This window comes from Cygnus atratus, chromosome 4, assembly GCF_013377495.2.
Source record: "Cygnus atratus isolate AKBS03 ecotype Queensland, Australia chromosome 4, CAtr_DNAZoo_HiC_assembly, whole genome shotgun sequence".
Lineage (NCBI taxonomy): Eukaryota > Metazoa > Chordata > Aves > Anseriformes > Anatidae > Cygnus > Cygnus atratus.
The window spans coordinates 68,434,839-68,455,175 of NC_066365.1; the positions used below are offsets into that span (position 1 = coordinate 68,434,839).

Consider the following 20,337-nt stretch of genomic DNA (forward strand, 5'->3'; position numbering starts at 1 on the left):
GGGTTTCTGAATGAGTCCATCACTAAAACCAGACAGGTAAAACCTCTGGTTTTGTGTCTGTTTTCAGAGGCTATTGAAGAGCCAGCCTTGTCCACTTACACTTGTCTCCTTGGCTGTAACAAATACTGTAACAAACATGTAAGTGAATGAATCACAAATTATTCATGCCCCTGTGTTTACCAGTGTGAAGGCACTGTTGCTTACCAATTATCTCTGCGTGGATTAACCAGGCTGTGGATTATCTGTGCCACAGGTACAAGCTGTGGCTGCACAGAGAATTGCAGCTGTATTGCTTCAAAGCTCCATTGGCTCTCATGGTATTACAGCTGCTTTTATAATTTAAGGCTAGAAAATCCTGCCAGACCTTTGCTGGCTCTCTGTGGGATCACCTTAGGTTTCAGTGTACCATATTCCTGGAATGAGGAATAATACTAGGGAAAGTGCTCTGGTGGCCATCGGCAGAGTGGTTTTGGATAGGGTCTGCTGCCTCCAACATCAAGTTACACACGTTTGTCTTGAGGAACGTGTTATTTTTAATGTTATCCTGTATATTCTGTTGCAAGACCTGCCATCACCTTAAAATCAATAGCTTATGGAAAATAAGAATACATTGGTATTTTTCTTTAAAGACTCAAACTCTTTTATATTCCTCTAAACATTAATTCTGAAGAAGAACTCATGCATCAGATCCTCAGGTAACAAGAACGAAGAACGGGGCTATTTGTAACTTCTGATGGTGATGAATCCACAGCTAGATTATTGAGATTCCTCAGCCCTTCCGTTTGAAAGCAGGGAAAACATGGAGAAGGAAATAGTTCTGAGTCACCTTGATTGCAATTGAGTAAGAATTTTGAAGGCCTGGTCCAACATCCCAGGGGAAGAACCATGCAGTATGATAGTTTTTTTAAAATTTCTTTATTACCTACCTAAGTACACTTAAAAAATTAATAAATCTCAAAATGCAAGATATATCAAAAAGTATAAGAGGTACTACTCAGCTATGCAATATTCCAAAACATGACTGTCAGCCCTGTCAATTGTTAGCTTCTGGAAAACTGAGGTGTTATAGTCAAGACCCAGCTTTGCCGTTCTGCAACAGAATGCTGAACAACCGCAAAGGAAGATGGACTCCCTGCCACCTAGTGTTTGTCCTTTTAGGCTTTTACAATCCTCTATCACACATAATGCCATCGTTCTCTCTTCTCTGTAGCTGTGCTGCTATCACTCCTTTTCACTCTCGTAGGTTCCCTAACTCTTCCTACAGAGCATGAGTCCTACATTGCTTTTGTGGACTACCATAGCATTTGCAACAAATGAAAAATACTGCGCATTTTATCAGCTTGCAGATTGTGGAAGTGATCTTCACAGCTAGATGGCAACAAAAGAATTCCATTAGACTTCCCGCTCTAAAAAGTGAGAAATGTAATGTTGTGAGAGCATTAAAAGCAGCTGCCTGACTCTAATGTCAATGACAGTCTCCTTCAATTTAAATATTTGCAATAGCCATAATTAAACACTTAGTAACTGGCATCAAGTTAAAATAGAAATACATTACATAGTCGTACTGCTGTGCAGATTTTAATTCAGATTTATATCCTCCTTGGCTTTGTGCCTAGAGTAAGTCTGGTGATTTAAAAGCTGTTTTACTGAGTATAGAAATTGTCATAGAGGGCAAATTATCTTCTAGGTGAGTAACAGAATTTTGACTTTTCTGGAAGCAGCTTGCTAAAGAGATCAAACAATGTTATGTTCTCCTTCCACTGTTTAAAGACTGAAGACATTAACCTCTGCAAACAGAGGGATGGTCTGTCGGGTCACTGAGTCTGGCCTCTGGCAGCTGCAGGCTATCGTGTCATCTAAACCTTCTGAACAGTTTTTCCCTTACCCTCTAAAAGCAGTGTTGAGACTGGTGATCTTGTTACACACAGTTACTGTCATGGAAGATGTGTTAGGAGCCTGGCCTGAGCATGCCTTCTGAAAAGATGCTTATATAAACAAATGCTGCTTGTTTTTTCCCCCATTTTTATTCTCTGGGAAAGTGAACAAACCACGGCCCAGTATGCAATGATAGCAGAAATACTGACCTTAGCATTCTCCCCCAGACATTTGCTATTTTGATTTCTTACAGCTTTTTATTCTAACAGAAGAATATACATATATACCATTATAGCTTTAAAATAAAATTCCATTCTAAAAAATTAACACATTTTTATTCTATTGTGCCTGTATGACCCAAATTTTGCTATTCACACTGCGAAGATCAGATAAAGATTAAAATTCAACCTTGTAGTAAATAGTCGCACTGGGAGATTTCCAACAGGCCTGAGTTTGTTCCAAGGGTACTTTATTTTACCTCAGAGCGCAATATACAAGCTGTGGCTCCACTTCTTGCTGCCTCATAGGCAGCCATTTTCTGAGCTGTTTCTCTGGCCGTGAAGCCGTACTGAAGGGTCTTGAACCTCCTTTCCCGACTCTCTTCCAGTTCTTTCCAGTGGTTCCATTGCAAAGAATCCTGCAGAGATGACACACATGATCAGACTGCAGCGAATATAATGCTGCTATTTAGATACACCGAACTGTTAGTTGATAATGTGGCTGGCTGGTAACACGGCTATTTGCTAACATGATTGGCGAATGTTAACATCAATTTGGGCATGATGGATAGAAAGGTAACTCAATTGGGTTGCCCAGTTTAAGATAAATTGCCCAGCTGCAACACTCCACAGAATGTGAGGTCAAGCTAAAACTATCTGGATAGTTTTCTGTGGCTCCAAAGCCACAGAATCTTATGTTCTTTCTTTGCCATCAGGTTATTCTTGAAGCTGTAAATGAACAGTGGCACAAATCCTATCAGACTCTGCTGGTTTGCTGATTTACAAGCTAGGTTCACAAGGGATCATTCCCCATAAAGCTCGTAAGAAACAGAAAACAGCTACTTTTTAATCTGATATTTCACTTAAAATGGTAGAAAAAATACATTTTCTTAAATTAATGGTAGCTTTCTGTATCTTAGTTTTCCAAATTGAAATATACATTCTGTTTTACTAAGAACTTAATAGTGATTTATTAACAAGTGTTACTTTCACTTCTACCAACACAAATGTGTTGGGCCTCAGAGGCTATCACAAACGTAATTGAAGCTACGATCTGACTTGGGACTTTAATACATGGGGTGAGTTTCACTTTTTGTCTATATATTGAGAAGCCTAAAAGGTAGCAGTACAAACTGAATGCCAGATAGCTATTACACCATAACTAAGGATTATTTTCCTATAGTCACTCTAACACCATGTACAACAATATGCAGTTCAACTAGAAAAAGATGCTGCTGGGCATATCTGACCAGAATTGAACCACTTCGCTGTAATAACATTTGGACAGGGTCATGCAGAGCTGAACAGCACTGATGGAACAAACGCCAAAACATCTAAATAATTTATAGTAACCTTAAGGTTTTTCTGTAGTTTTCTTTTCTCTTTTTTTTTTTTTCTTTTTTACAGATGTCTTAACATTTGAGCAGACCGTAAACAAAAACACTGTGACATCTTAGGAGACTTAGTGTGTAAAGCTACAATCAAAAAAAAAAAAAAGACAAAGTCTAACTTCAAAACACCTTTCAAGCCTTGGCTTTTTTCACATTTATAAAACACCAGAGCACTCACACAGACCCACATCAGTAGTCAAAAGTCGTAGCTCTGAATTTATAATTTCTTTATTTAAAAAATGTCTCACATTTGTAATTATATAGCTGCTTTCCTTTGAAGTCTGCATTTATTCCTTCTACTTTATACTGGACCTCATTCAGCAAAGTGATTAAGCATATGTTCAAAGCCTCAGTTCAGAAAGCCATCCCAATTTAGGAAATGCTTTCTTCAAATAGGCCTTCAATATTTTCTTTGCTAAAAGGAATAGACCTAGTGTCTATGTAAGCACCTACATGTTTTGCTTGCTGTGGCTTGAAATGGGACTTTGCTGAGGGCAGCAACCACTGATGCTCTGAAAGATTGCACTATTTCAGTTTTTAGACTATACACACTTGAAAAATACATTTTTCCTCTTGATTGAATTCAGCTTGATCCTTCTCACAAAACAGGTAAAGAGTTACTATTTTTGTAGGTAAAGAATTACTATTTTAGGATTATGAGATTTAGGTCTAATTTTATAATGCTCTAGTACAGCTTTGAAAAAGTGACCCCGTCGTGACCATTCACTGCAGTGTTTCATACGCCGAGGGAGACGTACTGTTACTGCTACATGAACCACTTGTAAATGTTAGGCACGTGTGAGGCAATGGCAGAGGCAGCAGCAGCAGTGGGAGCAGCAGCTCTCACCCCTTGTCTTTAGACACCTGCCATGGAAACACAACCAGTATAAACCAGCATAAAGCCCACAGGCTTACTGGTGCTTCCATTCGATGTTGTGGGACCAGGCTGAGGAAGGGTCAGGTAAAAATCGTGGGAATGATAAATTGGACCATGCCTTGGGTGCGAGAAGGGGAGAACCTGTTTCAGTGGGATGAGAGTGAGTGGTAACACAAGTGGGAAGCTCGGTATGGGACAGATGGACCCCGGCCTGTGGTAGCAGAACGTATGGCAAGGAGCTGAGGTCAAGGCTATGGTTTGGGGACACTGTGCCTATGTGGGGAGTTGTCACTGTCACCCAGGTGTCACACAACCTGCTTCTACCACCCCTGCCAGTGCTGGCAGTAGAGTCAAACCCTAAACAGCAGATCTATCACACAGCATTTCCCTTAAGTAACTCTCAGACCTTCCTTGATGTAATGCTGGTTTTCTGGGGAGTAATCTTTAAGAGTCCTGCTTGCTTTTTACGCTCCATTGCCTTCTCTACAATCTTTTTCTGTAGGTTTAAAATGCGTTCATCTTTCATATGACTTTCACCAGCCTGGGACTTTCTTTTCTTTTCTTCTTGTCTGCAAAACAAAAAAGAAGCAATGAGAAGGTAAAATAATATCAACCTACAGAATAAATCCATCTGAGTATATATTACGTGGATGATAATGAATTCGCTCTTGCTTCTGGGGACCAGCTAGACTGAAAACAGGTATAAATCATATAGCTCAACGAATGTGGAATTCACAGCTTGCTTCTTGTTGTTTACAGAACAGCATTACTAAACAGGATAGAATAATTTCTTCCCACAGGATGCCATGATGACAATAGCTGAAGTATTTCAAGCTGACATGACATTCTTTGGAAAAAAAAACGTGTGCAAAACTTGTGTTAATGCTACAGCTTTTTGCTTGTGAGAGCTACAGAGTTTTCTTTATATGATCATTAGTATTCATCTCAATTGCTGTATTCCTTGGCAAATGAAAGATATTCTTTCCTGTGTAATCTCAATGCCCAGATTCAGAATATATGGGGCAGTGATGTACGAAGGTTAGAGGGTCTAGGTGGGCATAAATTGATAGTACCATGTGTAGCATATGTGTAAGGCATAAGCATAAAAGAGAGGTCATTGGATAGTCTTTTTTTTTTTTTCCTTTCTTTTTTTCCCCTTCTATTATAGCTCCTTTTCTGTCCTTTGTTACATTTTATCTGTTTTTGCTTACTTTCACCCAGCTGGTACAACCTACTCACAACTTTTCATGTAAGTTGCACCACCTTGCACAGTGACTTACTTACATCCAGCTTTCTCTTTTGTACATTGCCCTTGGATTTGGCTTAGTATCATCAGGCTGTAGCGTTACATTATGCCATGAGCAGCTGTCATTCTCTGGCCAAATCCAGTGCTAAAGTAAGTGTCAGACCTACCAAGGAATACACATCACATATCACCTGGTTAGATCTGATGTCTTCTCTCAGCTGGCAAGGGTAGTTTTCTCCAAGGTCCTTTTATACTGCAGTAATACAACATTACATTGCTATTATGGGAAACCTGAATAGGATTCTGAACAACCAAAAGCAGAGTGCACTGGGGCCATGTTCAGCCCATACTGGAACTGCTGCTCTGTGAGTGGCAGGACTAATTTCACTGACAGGTTGCCCCTTAGAAATGTTTTACAACAGAACTGTTTCTTCATCGCTTGGGCGTATAAGTATATAAGCTTAGAAGTATAAGGCACACTCTTCTCATGACCTGCAGAGGTCCCTTCCAACCTTAACCATGCTGTGGTTCTCAAGGAGCTGGAGGAAGGAGATGAAGGAAGAGGTTTTCCTTCTGAAGCTAGAACCAGTTTGCTTTAAAAAGGTCTGTATCGAGATTCCAGGGATGCAAACACTTCTTTCATCTCGGGAGAGATGTTTTTGTCTGCCTTGTTAGCTTCATCCTTGCTAATAGGAAAATCCTCGTAATAGCAGGTATTCTTCAGAGCAGCCATTCTGTTCTCTGGTTCCCTGAATCCTCAGGAACTGGGTGAAGGGGAAATTTGACTCATGATACATTCTGAAATGTGACTGTGAACTCTAAAAAAGGGGCACAGTTTAGCTTGGTTTCTCATTTCCAGTTGCTTTACTGAGACACTTCCTGAACTGTGCTGCTTGCGTCATGCTGTCTGGATGGGATAACACTTCCGTACCTTCCCTGATACGGTGACATGCTCTGCGACACCGAGATTAATTCTTAACACTGTTCTCTAAGTCTAAAAATGATGTACTATCATTTAATCTAATTGAGAACACGGGATATTTCTCCTTGCACTGTAACGAGGAGTAGCATTCCAAGGGTATAGGAGAATATAACAATAAGGTTTTTATGTAAACACTTGATGATTAAATATTGTCAGTGGGAATAAGCAACAAAACCTTTCATTACATGCAAATCCAGATTCTTGTAAATACCACTATGGGAAAAACAGCAAGAAGTTTAACATCATGGAGCAGCAGCAGCAGCTGCTTATGAATTAACATTGTGAATAGTTGGTTATCATCAGACTGATATTCAGTCCTCTTCAACATGAAGGCATGTGCCAGCCATCTACACTATTCCAAAAAGCAGCCAGTCCCATACATTTTCAGATACCACAGCACATCCTAATGGAAACTCAAAGAGGGGAAGAAAGTGCTGGTTTTCTGTGATGGCCAGTTAATGCCTTTTAGGATTCAAGACAGCAAAACCTCACACAATTTCTGTTTCCCCATATCACATGGGAAGCAAGGTAAGAGTCACTTGGAATGGGATAGTACACAGCTAGAAGAATCCTCTCCAGATTCAATAGGAAATTATCTGATAATTTCTGGAAAACCTATACAGAGATCCATTATTATTATTATTATTATTATTATTATATTTATCAGCTATTGGTATTGAGTAAACAACTTGAATAAAAAGCAGTCTTTAAGAATGGTCTTGGTTCCTAAAAGGTATTGTCAAATCTTTGGTCCAAGAGAGAATTTGTGTCTTTTCTTTTGGTCTCAGACAAGAGTTTTCTGCCCCTTTGTGAATCTGCCATAAATAAATAAACAAAATAAAATTCCCTATGAAAGACTTTGAAAAAAATTGCAATCCTTTTAATGTCCATATATATTTGAAATGGTTTAATGAACTCTAGTTTTTGCTTAGTGACCTTGTCAGAAATTACCTTTTAGTGGTAAGGAATGAGATGAGATTCTTGTATGTGCCTAAGGAAGTCTGTAGTAGTGTGGGGTGTATGTATAAACTACTTAAAGGAGGAAGGGTAAGGTACTAATGAGAGATTCAACAGAATATGGATTAAAAACGAAAACAAAATAAAACAAAAACCGAGGTTTTTTTATCTACCACTGATTTCATTCTCTACTCACTTCCTGTGTATACTGTGCATACAGTCAACAGCAGGAAGACTTTGGCTCACTGTGATGAAGTGCAGAGCAATTCAATCAGTGACGGGTAAAATGTGTCTTTTCTACTTAAAAAAAATATTCCAGCCCTTGTAAACTGAAGTTCACATCCCATACTCATTCTCTCAGTGATTTCCTTAAATAACATAAAGAATTAAAAAAATATATATTTTTACTTCACATTTTACAATTTCTAATGGAATTTGGCAGTCCAGGTTCTTCTTATTTACATATCCCTTGTAATTATTTATCTGCCCTGCAATTTTAGCGTTTGGCCAAATGGACTCTAGGTCCAACAGGTCATCTGGCCTATAACTGAATAAGCAACTCAGCACTAAAGGTTTTCCCTGTATGAGATGAAAGCCCTTGGAAAAGCCAGGTTAGGTCATCCCAGCTGTGTTCAAAAAGTGGGGAGCCTGTACATTTGCCCAGAGGATTCCTCCTGAAATCCAAACAGTGTCTTCATTTACATTCTCAAACTCCAGACGTGCATTGAAACCGTGAGATAGATGCATAACAGTTCTTAACTGATTCAATACTAGCAGCAGATGGAGTAAAAATGGCTGCTTGACCATTCTAGGCACCAAAATATCACTTGAGCATCTAGGACTGTTTTTATATGCTCACCTTACAAATAGTCTTGTGTTGTGCAACAAACACAAGCATATTTTTAAAAGCAGAAGGAAACTTGAAGAAGTATGGTTGCCTCATACTGCAATAAACAATACATTTTTTGCTATTTCCTCTTTCTTTCAGTCTCAGTGACTAGGGCCGTCTGTACTTCACAGTACTTTGTCTTTTATCTGTCCTGCACAATATAATCTTAGTTATTGCAATGAGGAAAATGAATGTATCTGTTAACAGCTCACTGTTAAGGGAGCCATTATTTTCATATTTAAGCATACTCTACTGCCAGATTGATTACTGTTTTGTACTAATGTGAGGGATTTCAGCATTCAAATTCTGGCTCTCTTCCAAAACAATTAACTTGCTAAGCACCTCATTTCAGGTGGGAAAGTGACTGTTACTCTGTTTTCCTCAGCTGAAATAAAGATTATCAAGCTGTATAATCAGTGTTCACCCACAGAACTGCAGAGTGGTGGAGGCAGACAGGGAGCTCTGGAGGCCACCTGCTCCAATCCTGCTCAGGCAGGGCTGCCCAGGACCACGTTCAGGTGGCTTCTGAAGCTCTCCAAGGAGGGGACTCCACAACCTCTCTGGGCAACCTCTGTCCCCCACACAGCACAGAAAAGCTTCCTGATCAGGTTCAGATGGCACCTCCTGTGTTTCATTTTGTGCCCACTGCCTCTTGTCCTGACACGGGGTACTGCTAAGAGCCTGACTCCATCTTTTTACAGCCTCCTTTCAGATTTTTATGCTGATGATCCATCATTGCTGATGAATTTCTTCCTACTGTTTCAATGCTAGTGAAGAACTGATTACCAGCGGCAGGGATTGAGAAAACAAACCTTACTTCCCTACTGCAATCACATACAGCACCCTAAGTACTTGCAAAATTTGTGAAATTAATGAAATCCAAAATATTATGAAATACCAAACCAAGGTCCCTCATATTGCTAATTATTCTGACTTCTGTGTACCTTACGTATGTGGCAGTGGCTGAAGGGGGCATGGATATGCTACTGTCATCTATGTGAGACACTAAAATGTGAGAGACAATAAAATAGTGTGGTGTTTCCTAGAGGGGCTTGCAGGGAAGCCAGGAATTGAGTATGAGAAGTTTTGTGAAACAGCCTTTCTCTAGACAGCTTTAAACCGCATGAATGGGGAGAACATGCAGCCCCAAGACCAGGCTAAATCTAACCCAAAGCAAAACCACCAAGCCACAGATAATGTGGATGGAGGGAGCCTCAGCACCAACTGATTTTATCTGTTGCTTGATTCTTACTGAGTTTAATTACCTGCAATATAGACGTAGCCTCACTAGAGTGAAAGATCTGAAGCATACAGGCACATACCCACAGTACATTAGGATGTATTCAAACGGTCATAAATCTTTTGGTGTTCATGTTTGAAAGCTGAGAACTCCAATGTTTGTCCACTTCATATGCCAGTGCTGATTTTCAAACTGTGTGAAATTCTAGCAATTAAAGGGACGTCCTGCGTACATACTGAATTGATTCTTAAGTGTTCTGCAGGCACTCACAAAGCTACTGCTGTGATGGATGTCATGGCTTGCAGTCTATTAAAGGCTGATGTCTCTGTAATTTTTCATGTTCCATTTCCTATTTTGTTTAATATAGTTCATTATATGCTTGCTCAATGTGCTTCTTTTGTGTTGATGTATGTCTGTTTGTAAATGATATTGAAAGGAACCTGCTTGGTAGGGACCCAATTAAACTCCAGCTGACACTAACTAAAGCACATTTGTTTGGAAAAGCTTAGCCATCATACTTTAGCTGATTAGCAGGAGCCTTCAACATAACACAACTGAAGATATAACATGTAATTTCTTGTTGATGCACAGCGATATCTTATGAGCACCATTGGTAAGATTTGCTATTCTATCCCTGTAATTATGATTTAATTCTGTAAACATAATAATTTGCTCTTTACATCTTCTGTGTAGTATATCAATACAAGCCAAACAACTAATCACTCACATCGACTTGACAGAAATTTCAGGAGACTGGATCTGTAAATCAGGTTTAACACATGAAGCCTATAGCTTGTTTAGAGAAAAACCAAAGCTGCAGCAAATTGTCTAGCACTCATAAATAGGCCAGCATGCTGCATATTAACACCACTATAGATTTGCATTCTGGATGATAATGCATTAAATACATTCCTGAAGAACAACATTTCTAGTATGCTTTGATGATGCCTCTTCATAGCAGATGCTCCCAAGCTATGAGACATGAAAGAAAATGTCTTGTAACATCTATAATGAAACTTTATATTTGCTTTATTTGGAGAGCAAACAGGACTCCATTAAAATAAAGTATATTCCTATATTCCTTACCATGAGTCTGAACAGAAGCTTGCAAACTCAGTGTTTAATTTCATTTAGATTCTACCATCTTTGGCATGGTGGTCTGTTCTAAATAACATTTCAAATATGTCGGGACAAAAAGTGAATCAAAGTTAACTTCACATTCAGGCATAGCTTATTTCAGGATCAGAAGAATTTTAGATTTGAATTAAGGCAAAGAGTCTATATTAAAGAAACCCAGCACTACGCAATATGCACGGACTGCATTATCTACCACAAATGATTATTAGAGTGCTCACTAGAAGAAACACATTTTATAAGGTATACAAGTTCTTAACGCCTAGTTTGAATCTCTGGTGGAAAAGGATGACTTGAAATGCTCCCACGGGCTTGCACAACACTGAATGCTTAGAGATGGGAATTTATTTCCAGCTCTAACTCCATTTCAGGTCCTTTAGTCTTAGTCTTCTCTTTATAGATGCTGTAGAAGAGAAGTTCACTGATCTGTGCAGTCAATCCACTGGAGCTGCAGTTATTGATTCATTAAACTCATTAAACTATGCTCCCAAGTACTAACACAGTAAAACCTCACTCTTTGGAGATTAACTGTCAGCAGCAAACCAAATCACAGCTGGGACCGGTGAAAACTATTTGAATGAATACATCAGTACTGCCTGCTGTGATTGGGATTTAGAACTGGAAGATAAACCAATAACATGAATTGAACTCTTACAAAGCCACCTTCGGTACTGAAGTGATAAACACAAATTTAAGACATGTCTAAAGATGCGTGCTTTTAGCCTGATAGAATATGTCTTCAAAATGCCGGCTCGAACACCTGCTTGCAGGATAAATATCGCAAGACAAGGACTAAACTATCTAACTCAGAAAAGAAAAAAAGTGAAAGAAAACTTGCAAAAAAATGGCAAATAGTCAAGATGTATTAAAAATGGCATAAGATCAAGAGGTGTGCCATATTTTATACTTTTACATAGGCTTTCTTCTTGCTCAGATTTATTTGCAAATAGTTTTAACTTAGATTTTAAATTCTTTGTGGAAGGGACCTGTCTTCTGCATATGTAACCATCTATGATGGTTATAGATCCTTTATGACAATGAATAATAAATATGATAATGAATAATAAATATGAATAATGAATACAAAATTTGATCAGAGAGCCTGTAAGCAAAGATTTTTCTCTTTGATCTACTGCTATAATTTATTTAATTTATAATTTATTATTATTATCAGAAAATCTCCTTCCTAAAATATCTTTAATTTCCAAAATAAAGCCTGCTCTTTTACATAACAAATGAAATTCGAGGAAGAAGACTATAGCCCTAGTGTATTGGTTTAGATGAAAATGAGAAACCACTTTTAGTAGCAAGTTAGAATGATTTTAATAAAATCAAATTAGTTCTGATTAACTGAAAAGGAGCAGAAGAAAGGCACAGCATCTTTCACAAGATATGATTTTGGCTCCCAGTCCTGAGGCAACACTAGCCTATAGAGTGTCTTCAACCACAAATTCAAACTGATGAAAAAGATTTGTTACAGTTGATGCAAAATATTTTCAAGAATAAAATGGAAATCCTGGCCCCAGTGTAATCTTTGACAGAAGTCACACTGCTTCATAAAAGGGCAGTATTTTGCCCACCCCCCCTTTTTTTTTTTTAATTCTGAAGGGGCTAGCAAGATACTAACAAAGTTGCAATGTGTTAAATGTCATATGCTGTTTTATACTGACTTTAATGCAGCCGCTCGTCCAAGTTCTGCTCTGAACACGGAAATCTGGTCCAGTTTATCTAGAAGAAGTTGTTCCTTAGCTTGTTTTTCATGAATTATCTGGTCTCTCTTCTCTTCCTCTGCTGCCTTCTGTGCTTCTCTGAGTAGAGCGAGGCGTTCACGTAGTTCCACTACTGACATTTCACAAATTAAACCATGGCCACCAGTCTAGGAAATATGAAATATAGGTTAAAATAACACAGTAAATGGCAAGGGGAGAGTAAATGACTAAAACCAGAATATTTTGATTGTGTTCCAAATCATGCTGAACATGTTTTGACTTCAAAAAAGGCATGGCTCTAACCTAACTGTAATTTACAAGCTGTTTTTCAGGTGTAGAGCTCATCTTTTATATGTGTAAAAACAGTAGGCTCACATAACATTTCATGAGAAAGCATTGAAGTATAGCGTAGATTAAATATAAACACATTTGCCATCCAGAAAAAAAGTAGCTGACCTATCTTTTAGTTTTAGTTAGACAAGTTTTGAAATGTGTAAAAGTGCATATTTTCTAAGTTTGTAAAACTAGAACTGACCTTACACTCAAAAATACACATTTTTTTTGTATTTATCTATTTCCAAGTTACAGATTTGATCTATGATGGCATCTACTATTTTTATCTGAAAAGACAAGGAATAAAAAGTGCTTTGTACACAGGAAATTCAAAAAAATGCCCAAATTTAAATTATTCAAACACAAATGTTTAACGAAAGCTTTTTAAAATCTGCTTTGCAATGAGAATGTGTTGTGGTTTAACCCAGCAGGCAGCTCAGCACCACACAGTTGTTCACTCACTTACCCCCAGTGGGATGGGGGAGAGAACTGGAAATAAGTTAAAACTCGTGGGCTGAGTTAAGGCAGTTTAATAGGACAGAAAAGGAAGGGAAAACAGTGGTAATAATAATGACAGAAGAATATACAAAGGAAGTGATGTGCAATGCAATTGCTCACCACCCCACTGACTGATGCCTGTCCCGTCCCCAAGCAGTGACCCCCACACCCCCGCCAGACCAACCCCTGCAGTTTTATTGCTCAGCATGATGTCCTATGGTATGGGATGTCCCTTTGGCCAGTTTGGGTCAGCTGTGGTGGTCCTGTCCCCTCCCAGCTCCTGGTGCACCCCCAGCCCACTCTGGCAGGGCAGTGTGAAAAGCTGAAAAGGCCTTGACTTAGTGTAAGCACCATGCTGCAACACCCAAAACATCAGTGTGCTGTCAGCATTGTTCTCATCCTAAATCCAAAACACAGCCTCATATCAACTGCTAGGACGAAAATGAACTCTATCCCAGCCAAAATCAGGACAGAGTGATAATGAGTCTGATTCTGAGATATAATGAGAGACTTCTGCATCTTAGATTGCATCTGAAGACAGATCATTTCTCAACAGTTGTGTATATATTTGAAGTTTTCAGCCCTTGTTCTTACATAAACTCTCCCTTTCCCTGGGTCTACGCATATATACATCTGCACAAAAGGGAAAACTTGCACAAACCCACATGAATATTGAGCCTCTCTGCAGCTTTCTTTGCAAAATTTCATCCCTTTCACACAAAATAACATTCTTTTGTCTATCAACCTAGATTTGGTACACATCTTTGGCACATATCTGGTACTATGGCATGTTATAATGGAATGCATAAGATGGGTGCGGAAGTCAAGATGCTTACCAGATAGAGCTGTATAATGTTAAGAGTGATATAATCATTAAGATTTTAATCACAAAGGCCTTGATCTACTTAGTTCCATAGAACTAGGGCCAGAAAATTAATAACAAAGTTTGGAAAGGCTGAACTAGGGGAGGGCAATACAAAAGAAAAACCACTCCTCCAAATTTATTTCTAAGACTGAAATTAAGTGGTAATGATAAATCTATGTAAGTAAAAATCAATGCAATCATTTTAACAGAAATTATTCAGTTAAAGAGCCTTTGTGTTTTCATACAATCCTTTTTAGCAGAAAAAAAAGCCCTTGTACTGAATACTTAGTTGCTTGTTGATGGAACACTATTTACCTTTCTGCTTTTGAGCTTTTTACAAAACAGAATGTGAAGGAAAAAAACAAAACCAAAAAAAAAAAAAAAACAGGAAAAGAGAAGGACGCTCTGTCAAAGACAGATGCTCTGATTGTCTGTTTGGCTGCAAGAACTGACATGGTCCCAGCCCCTCTTCTCTGGCCTGGTATGTCATCTAAGCAGCCTAGTCAGGAACCCTTCCTTCACTGAGCATTTTGTGGCTGTTCAGAGCAGCAGGTCTATGAATCAGGGTGAAAGACGAGAGAGATGAAGAAAATAGTAACAGCAGCGGGAAGAAAAACATTTCCAAGGGTTTCTCCTACCATTTTGGTCCCCACAGCTTCTCTTTCTAAATCTTCAAAAGTTGAGTCAGTAGGAAGAGAACATCACCTCACTGTTTTTTCACCTAAAACCTGACTCCAGTTTTGGTTCGGTGGCTTCTGCTTCCACACTCCTCATGTTTACTGAACATGACCTAAGTAAGCATTGGTCACCAGTAGCATCAGAAGACTCATAGAAGAGTTTAATGTTAAACAGTCTTCTTTTTGCATCTTTTTCATAAACATGTACCACCATAGGCTACTGAAACAGTCAATGATCATTTATCTCGTTCTCAGATTTCAATTTAGGGTGAATTTGCAAATGGCAAATGCTATCATACCTTGCCTCTAATTTAAGCTACTCAATGACCACCAAGATGTATTCACAGAAAGTGAAAGGAAAATGTTTTACAACAAAGCATATGTCCCAGTGGTTGTGTGTGAGCATGGCAAGCAGAAACCAAAAAGGCCCAGGAAAGAGAATTTCCTAGAAGCATAGAATGGTAGAGGTGAATACTTTGAGTGTGTGCATTTCAAAAATATTCAGTGAAGTGGTTCCTAAAATAAGAAAGGTTCTATACTTGTGCAGTAGATAATGCTGATACTTAGGCAACTGAAGCGCCATCAAGTTAAGAACTGGGTACTTTAAAAATTGTGAGAATGAGTGTGAATTTTATGGACACATACTCAATTTCATTGAGCTTGAAAAAGCCTGTTGTAGAAAGAGAAAAATAGGGCAAGCTATCACCAAAAGAATGCTAAATGACTCTTGAGAACCATTGCAATAGTGAGTATGAGGGAACTGTGAAATAAGCTGAGATATCATTCAGGTTGACTCTCTTATACTTGCAATATGACCTACATGGCCACCCCATTTCCAGCAACCTTACACTACAGTAACCTCACAAATAGCATAAGCTTGATTTCAAATGAGTTTTTCATGTATGACTTGAAACCTGTTATGTTTTTCTGCTGTCTTTTCAGATGAGCTGGATGGGAAAATGCACTTAAAGCCATATCTGTACTTAGAAACAAACACGATTCCAGCGGAAGATCTATGTCAGGGGTTGACAGCCACTGTAAGTGGCAATGAAATGAACTAGGTTCACAAATAAAAAAGTACTGACATTCCAATCACCTTCACTTGCCTGAATGAGAACCTGCACCATTTTACCATTGTGATTGAAGAAGTAATGACATTTCCACATCCAACTACATTATACTGTTGTGTCTTTGCAGCCTACATCTTATGACTTTGCAGCCTACATCTTGTGACTGAATCATCTGGGTAATAACTGTGCAGTGAGACCACGCACTAAGGGCTCTGTTTAGGGATGACAAAATGTGAAGCTCTATCTGGAGCAGTAAGAGACCTATAGATTGGAGTACCTTTCAGGTATTTCTATGCAGACAGTTTACATTATCCGTGGTGTAAAATAATTATTTGTACTCTTCACTTATTTTTCTTTTTTCTTTTTTTTTTTTTTGATTAGGTTTCAGTATTATTTCTCCATGGATGGCTGGAGTGAGTCTGGGTTTGAAAAAAGAGAATTGCATTCTTTGGCTGGAAAGGTGGAGAAGCAAAGAGAGTAAAGGAGGATTTGACATCTGGGGAGTTGGTTTTATTATTGTTCACCTATTTCACACAAGATTAAATGTGTTCTAAATTCTGACAAATGAGATGGGTGCTTTATCTGAAGCCTACAAATACAGCAGGTAGCTTTAGAATCAGTGAATGTCTCAGTTCTCTTCAGAGGAGCAGGAGATAAAGCCAAAGCATCATATAGACTGTTTGAACAGCCCCATGGAAGGAAAACCTGTTCCTTCTGTATGGTTTCTGCAGACTAGCCATGGATGGTTTTGAATTTGTTATCTTCATTTGAATACTAATAAAAAAAAAGGAAGAAAAAAAAACACAAAATGATTATATTTAAAATCGGTGGGGTTGTTTTATATTATGTTATTCTTCTTTTTAATTTGGGTGTGAAAAATGGAAGAGTATCTTTTAGCTACTCTGCTTCTGGTTTAGTGGTAGGATAACAGATTTCTAGATGCTGACTAAGTCTGGGAATTCTGCAAAAGTGCCCACTGCCAAGCCCAGTGTCAGGTATATTAGTTGTTGTGTATCAATAGTAAGTCCAAGAAGTTTGGGATACATTTACTGTGGACTTAACCACACACAGACAAGGCATTTGCACAGTACATGTGTAACAGAACAGCAGGTTTTGGGTTCTCTAGACAATCTCTTGTGTATACCTGAATGTCGACAGTTTTGAAAGCACAGGAAATTAATTTTGCCAATGATCATGGCAATCAACACAGCAATATGAAAAACAGTACAACAGTTCACACTTTGTTTTTGTGTCAGTCCTTACTGAGGACTGACAAATCTGTGACTTTTTGAAGGTGGATAGCACACGTTGTAATCACTTTGTAGTCTCTTTCTGAAGGATGTTGGGAAACCTAGATACCATTGGCAAAATTCAAAGTTCAAAGGGCGTAAGATTTCACTTACCATGAGAACTTTTATGTAAGATCTCACTTACCATCACAACATTCTTCGTGGTAAAAATTTTATTTTATAAACTTCGTGAAAGTTTCATTTCAAAACTAATCTTTGTGTCATGGGCTCACTTTGCGTTTAACTCTACACATTCAGGAGATATATCTGCATGCAGTACACAATTCCTCTGAACATGTGAAGCACATACAGTATACATTTATGTAAAAACTGTAGTTCTTCCTTTTGAGCTTACCTCAGTTAAATCAACAAACTTGTGTTTAAGGCTTGGTAAAGACTCAATGGCTCGTATTTGTTGAATTAATTCACATCTTTTCCGAAGCTTCTCCTCCTCTTCTTCTAAAGCTTGCCGAAGAAGTTCTCGATTTTCTTCACAAACTTCCTGAACTGAAAGAAAAGAACTAATCTCTGTTAGCTGATTGCATATTTTAACAAGTAGTCCATCTGGAGGAAAATTCATACGCATTTGTGAATAACGATAATAATACGGATCTAAAGGTACTTGAGGGAACAATCTGTCATTGGTGGGAGGAATGATTAGAGAAACAAATGAGTACTTCCCACCTCCAGTATCTATCATTCTATTCAACATAGAAGCATATTGTATACATACATAAAATAGACACTTTGAATTATTGCATCCTAATTTCTGCTCTAATTAATGTATACTGTTTCATTATTTAATAAAAGGATATGATGCAATTTCAAACATTCATAGTTTTTCAAGCTATATATATCGCAGAAAACATTGAATTACAAAGGTTGGTAGGCTTTGCTAGACCATTTTAGACTGGCTAACATTCTCTGCTCCCTCAAATACAAGTACGGAGTAAGATAAGCAGAGAAAAGTCTTCTGCTCACTAAAATATGCACAGAGGTAGCCCATTTGTACACCAGATGTTAAGATGGTATTGCATTCGAATATGTACAGACATGCCAGTCAGAACAGCCTTCTGCCTGGACTTCATTCGCTGATGCATTAACTGAAGAATTTTCTTTAAGAATTACGGAGGATGAGTAACATCATTTCTCTTCATCCTAATGAGTGGTCTGTCTCGGAGGTGCTACATCCTTCTCCCTTGTGATGCTGCCCTTCTGGGAGACGTCTTTTCTTTCCTCAGCTACAATCTTCTTTTCCAGACTGTCTTCTCTGGAGAAGACAATAATCTTAAGCTATGATTCTTTCAGAGTGGTTGCTAGGCGAATCCTCTCTTAATGGTATGAATCACAAGAAGCTGAGCTTCAAAACTTGATTTGACAAAATGTACAGTCATTTCACATATGCTGCTTTTAGATGGAAGGGAAACCAGTTGCAGAACATTAGTGCTGTATTTTTCCCTTTTAAACAAAGAGTAATTGCCATGAGCAGTAGCTTAGAATTTCTGATCTACCCGTTACAAACTTGCTACTGGCATTCACATTCTTACATTTCTGGGAATGTATATCCTGGGTATTTGCCTCAGCTCGCCTTTCCTTTCAGTAAAAATTGTAATTACCCCACTAAAATAAAGTAATTTGGGGACATTTGGCATCATTTTTTAAATTATTTTTTTATTTTTATTTTTTTCTGGCAATATATAAATACCTATCTGCTGTTTGTATTTCTGAAGCTTTAGTTTTGCTTGCTTTGCGTTCTTGTGTCCTTCCACGACCTGCTCCACCAGCTCTCTCATTTCTTTCTGTTCCTGGAGACGTTTCTCTGCATACTGGTGCATCAGCTCTGCTTTCTAAATCCCAGACAAACAGGTTAATAAAATTACTGATAACTGGTGATCTGAGAGCCTCAAATCATTGAAACAGTGCAAAGACAAATGGATTCATAGGACTACATCATTCACAAAAGTAGCAAAGGACTTTGGCTGGGGACAACATAGAGACCCAGTTTTAATGCTTCCCTCTCTACCTTTTAGTTTCGCACCACAGCAATCCATAACAGTTGTACTGCTATTTCCCATGATTTTCTCCCATATATTTCTAAAAGTAGACAAAAATAGTCATCTCTGGATCTGGTTTTGAGATACCAAGAAGAGTGCTAGTCTGATACACAGACAGTTGTATGCCTGCAGGATCTTCTTTGGGCTGAGCTGTATATCTGTAACATACAGAAAGTCCACTTTTAGTGATCACTTTCCTTTCTTTGCCAGACAAAACAATCAGGAAGCAGAAAACATTTTCCAACATTTTCTTCTGTATTTTCTGTTTTAGATGGAAGACGAGAGTTTTAAAAGAAGGAGGGAGGTCACCATGACAGCTGTTGGTCATGGATAAGAGTGTCCTGCTCTCATCTGTTGGAAAGTGAAGGGAGCTGCCTGGAATTGGTCAGGTTAGAGTGAGTCTGATTTGCACATTCCCAGATCAATATAGTTTGGGGTATTTCTGTTAAAAATAAAACATACATGCCCTGAAATCAAGGTGAATATAGTAGTTACAATCATTTTGGAATGGGTGTGACCAACCATAGTTACACAGTTGTACATGTTAGAGTTCACTTGAAGTTTTTGTTACAGTGTCTAGATAGACATAATGCCCCAAAAGGTTGAAAGATTGTTATTTTTTTAAAAGGACAGAAAAGGACCACATTAAGCATATTTCCCTTCTGCAGTAAGGCCTTTATGAAAATCTTTGTGGCCCAATCCTAAGTTGCTGAGACACTACTGAGACATCTGTGAGAGGTGGCCAAGAGAAAAGTACTGGCCAGCCTATGGGCGTAGCAACAAACCAGGATGAGAAAAGAAAAGCAGTGGAGACTGCCTGTGATAGTGACTATTAAAAATATTAAGTCTACAGTATTGAGGATTTCTTGAGCATTTGCTTAGTTCATAGGAAAAGCACGAGAAATGTAATGTGAGTTTGGGAAAAAAATGAAAAGATCTAGCAATGTTTTGGGAAAAATGTGATTTGCCAGATTGCAAAATGTGTGGAGAGGTACTTCTTGGCATAAGTATTTGGTTTTCCATGTATGTAGAT

General features: G+C 38.4%; 1 protein-coding gene across 7 annotated transcripts in view; it reads right to left on the reverse strand.

The window, feature by feature from the left end:
- Positions 1 to 1,045: 1,045 nt before the first annotated feature.
- CFAP99 (cilia and flagella associated protein 99) overlaps positions 1,046 to 20,337 on the reverse strand; it is a 57,601-nt gene continuing 38,309 nt past the window's right edge. For 5 of the 7 annotated variants that reach the window (XM_050710569.1, XM_035547451.2, XM_035547449.2 and 2 more), the window contains 5 exons: positions 18,956 to 19,097; positions 17,606 to 17,757; positions 12,480 to 12,685; positions 4,768 to 4,930; positions 1,049 to 2,512 (listed from right to left, as the gene is read on the reverse strand). In XM_050710569.1, coding sequence (XP_050566526.1) covers positions 2,345 to 2,512; positions 4,768 to 4,930; positions 12,480 to 12,685; positions 17,606 to 17,757; positions 18,956 to 19,097 — 831 coding nt within the window. In that variant the 3' untranslated portion in view covers positions 1,049 to 2,344. Of the gene's footprint in view, positions 2,513 to 4,767; positions 4,931 to 12,479; positions 12,686 to 17,605; positions 17,758 to 18,955; positions 19,098 to 20,337 lie in introns of all 7 variants that reach the window. The other 2 variants (XM_050710570.1, XM_035547453.2) reach the window with 1 other exon arrangement.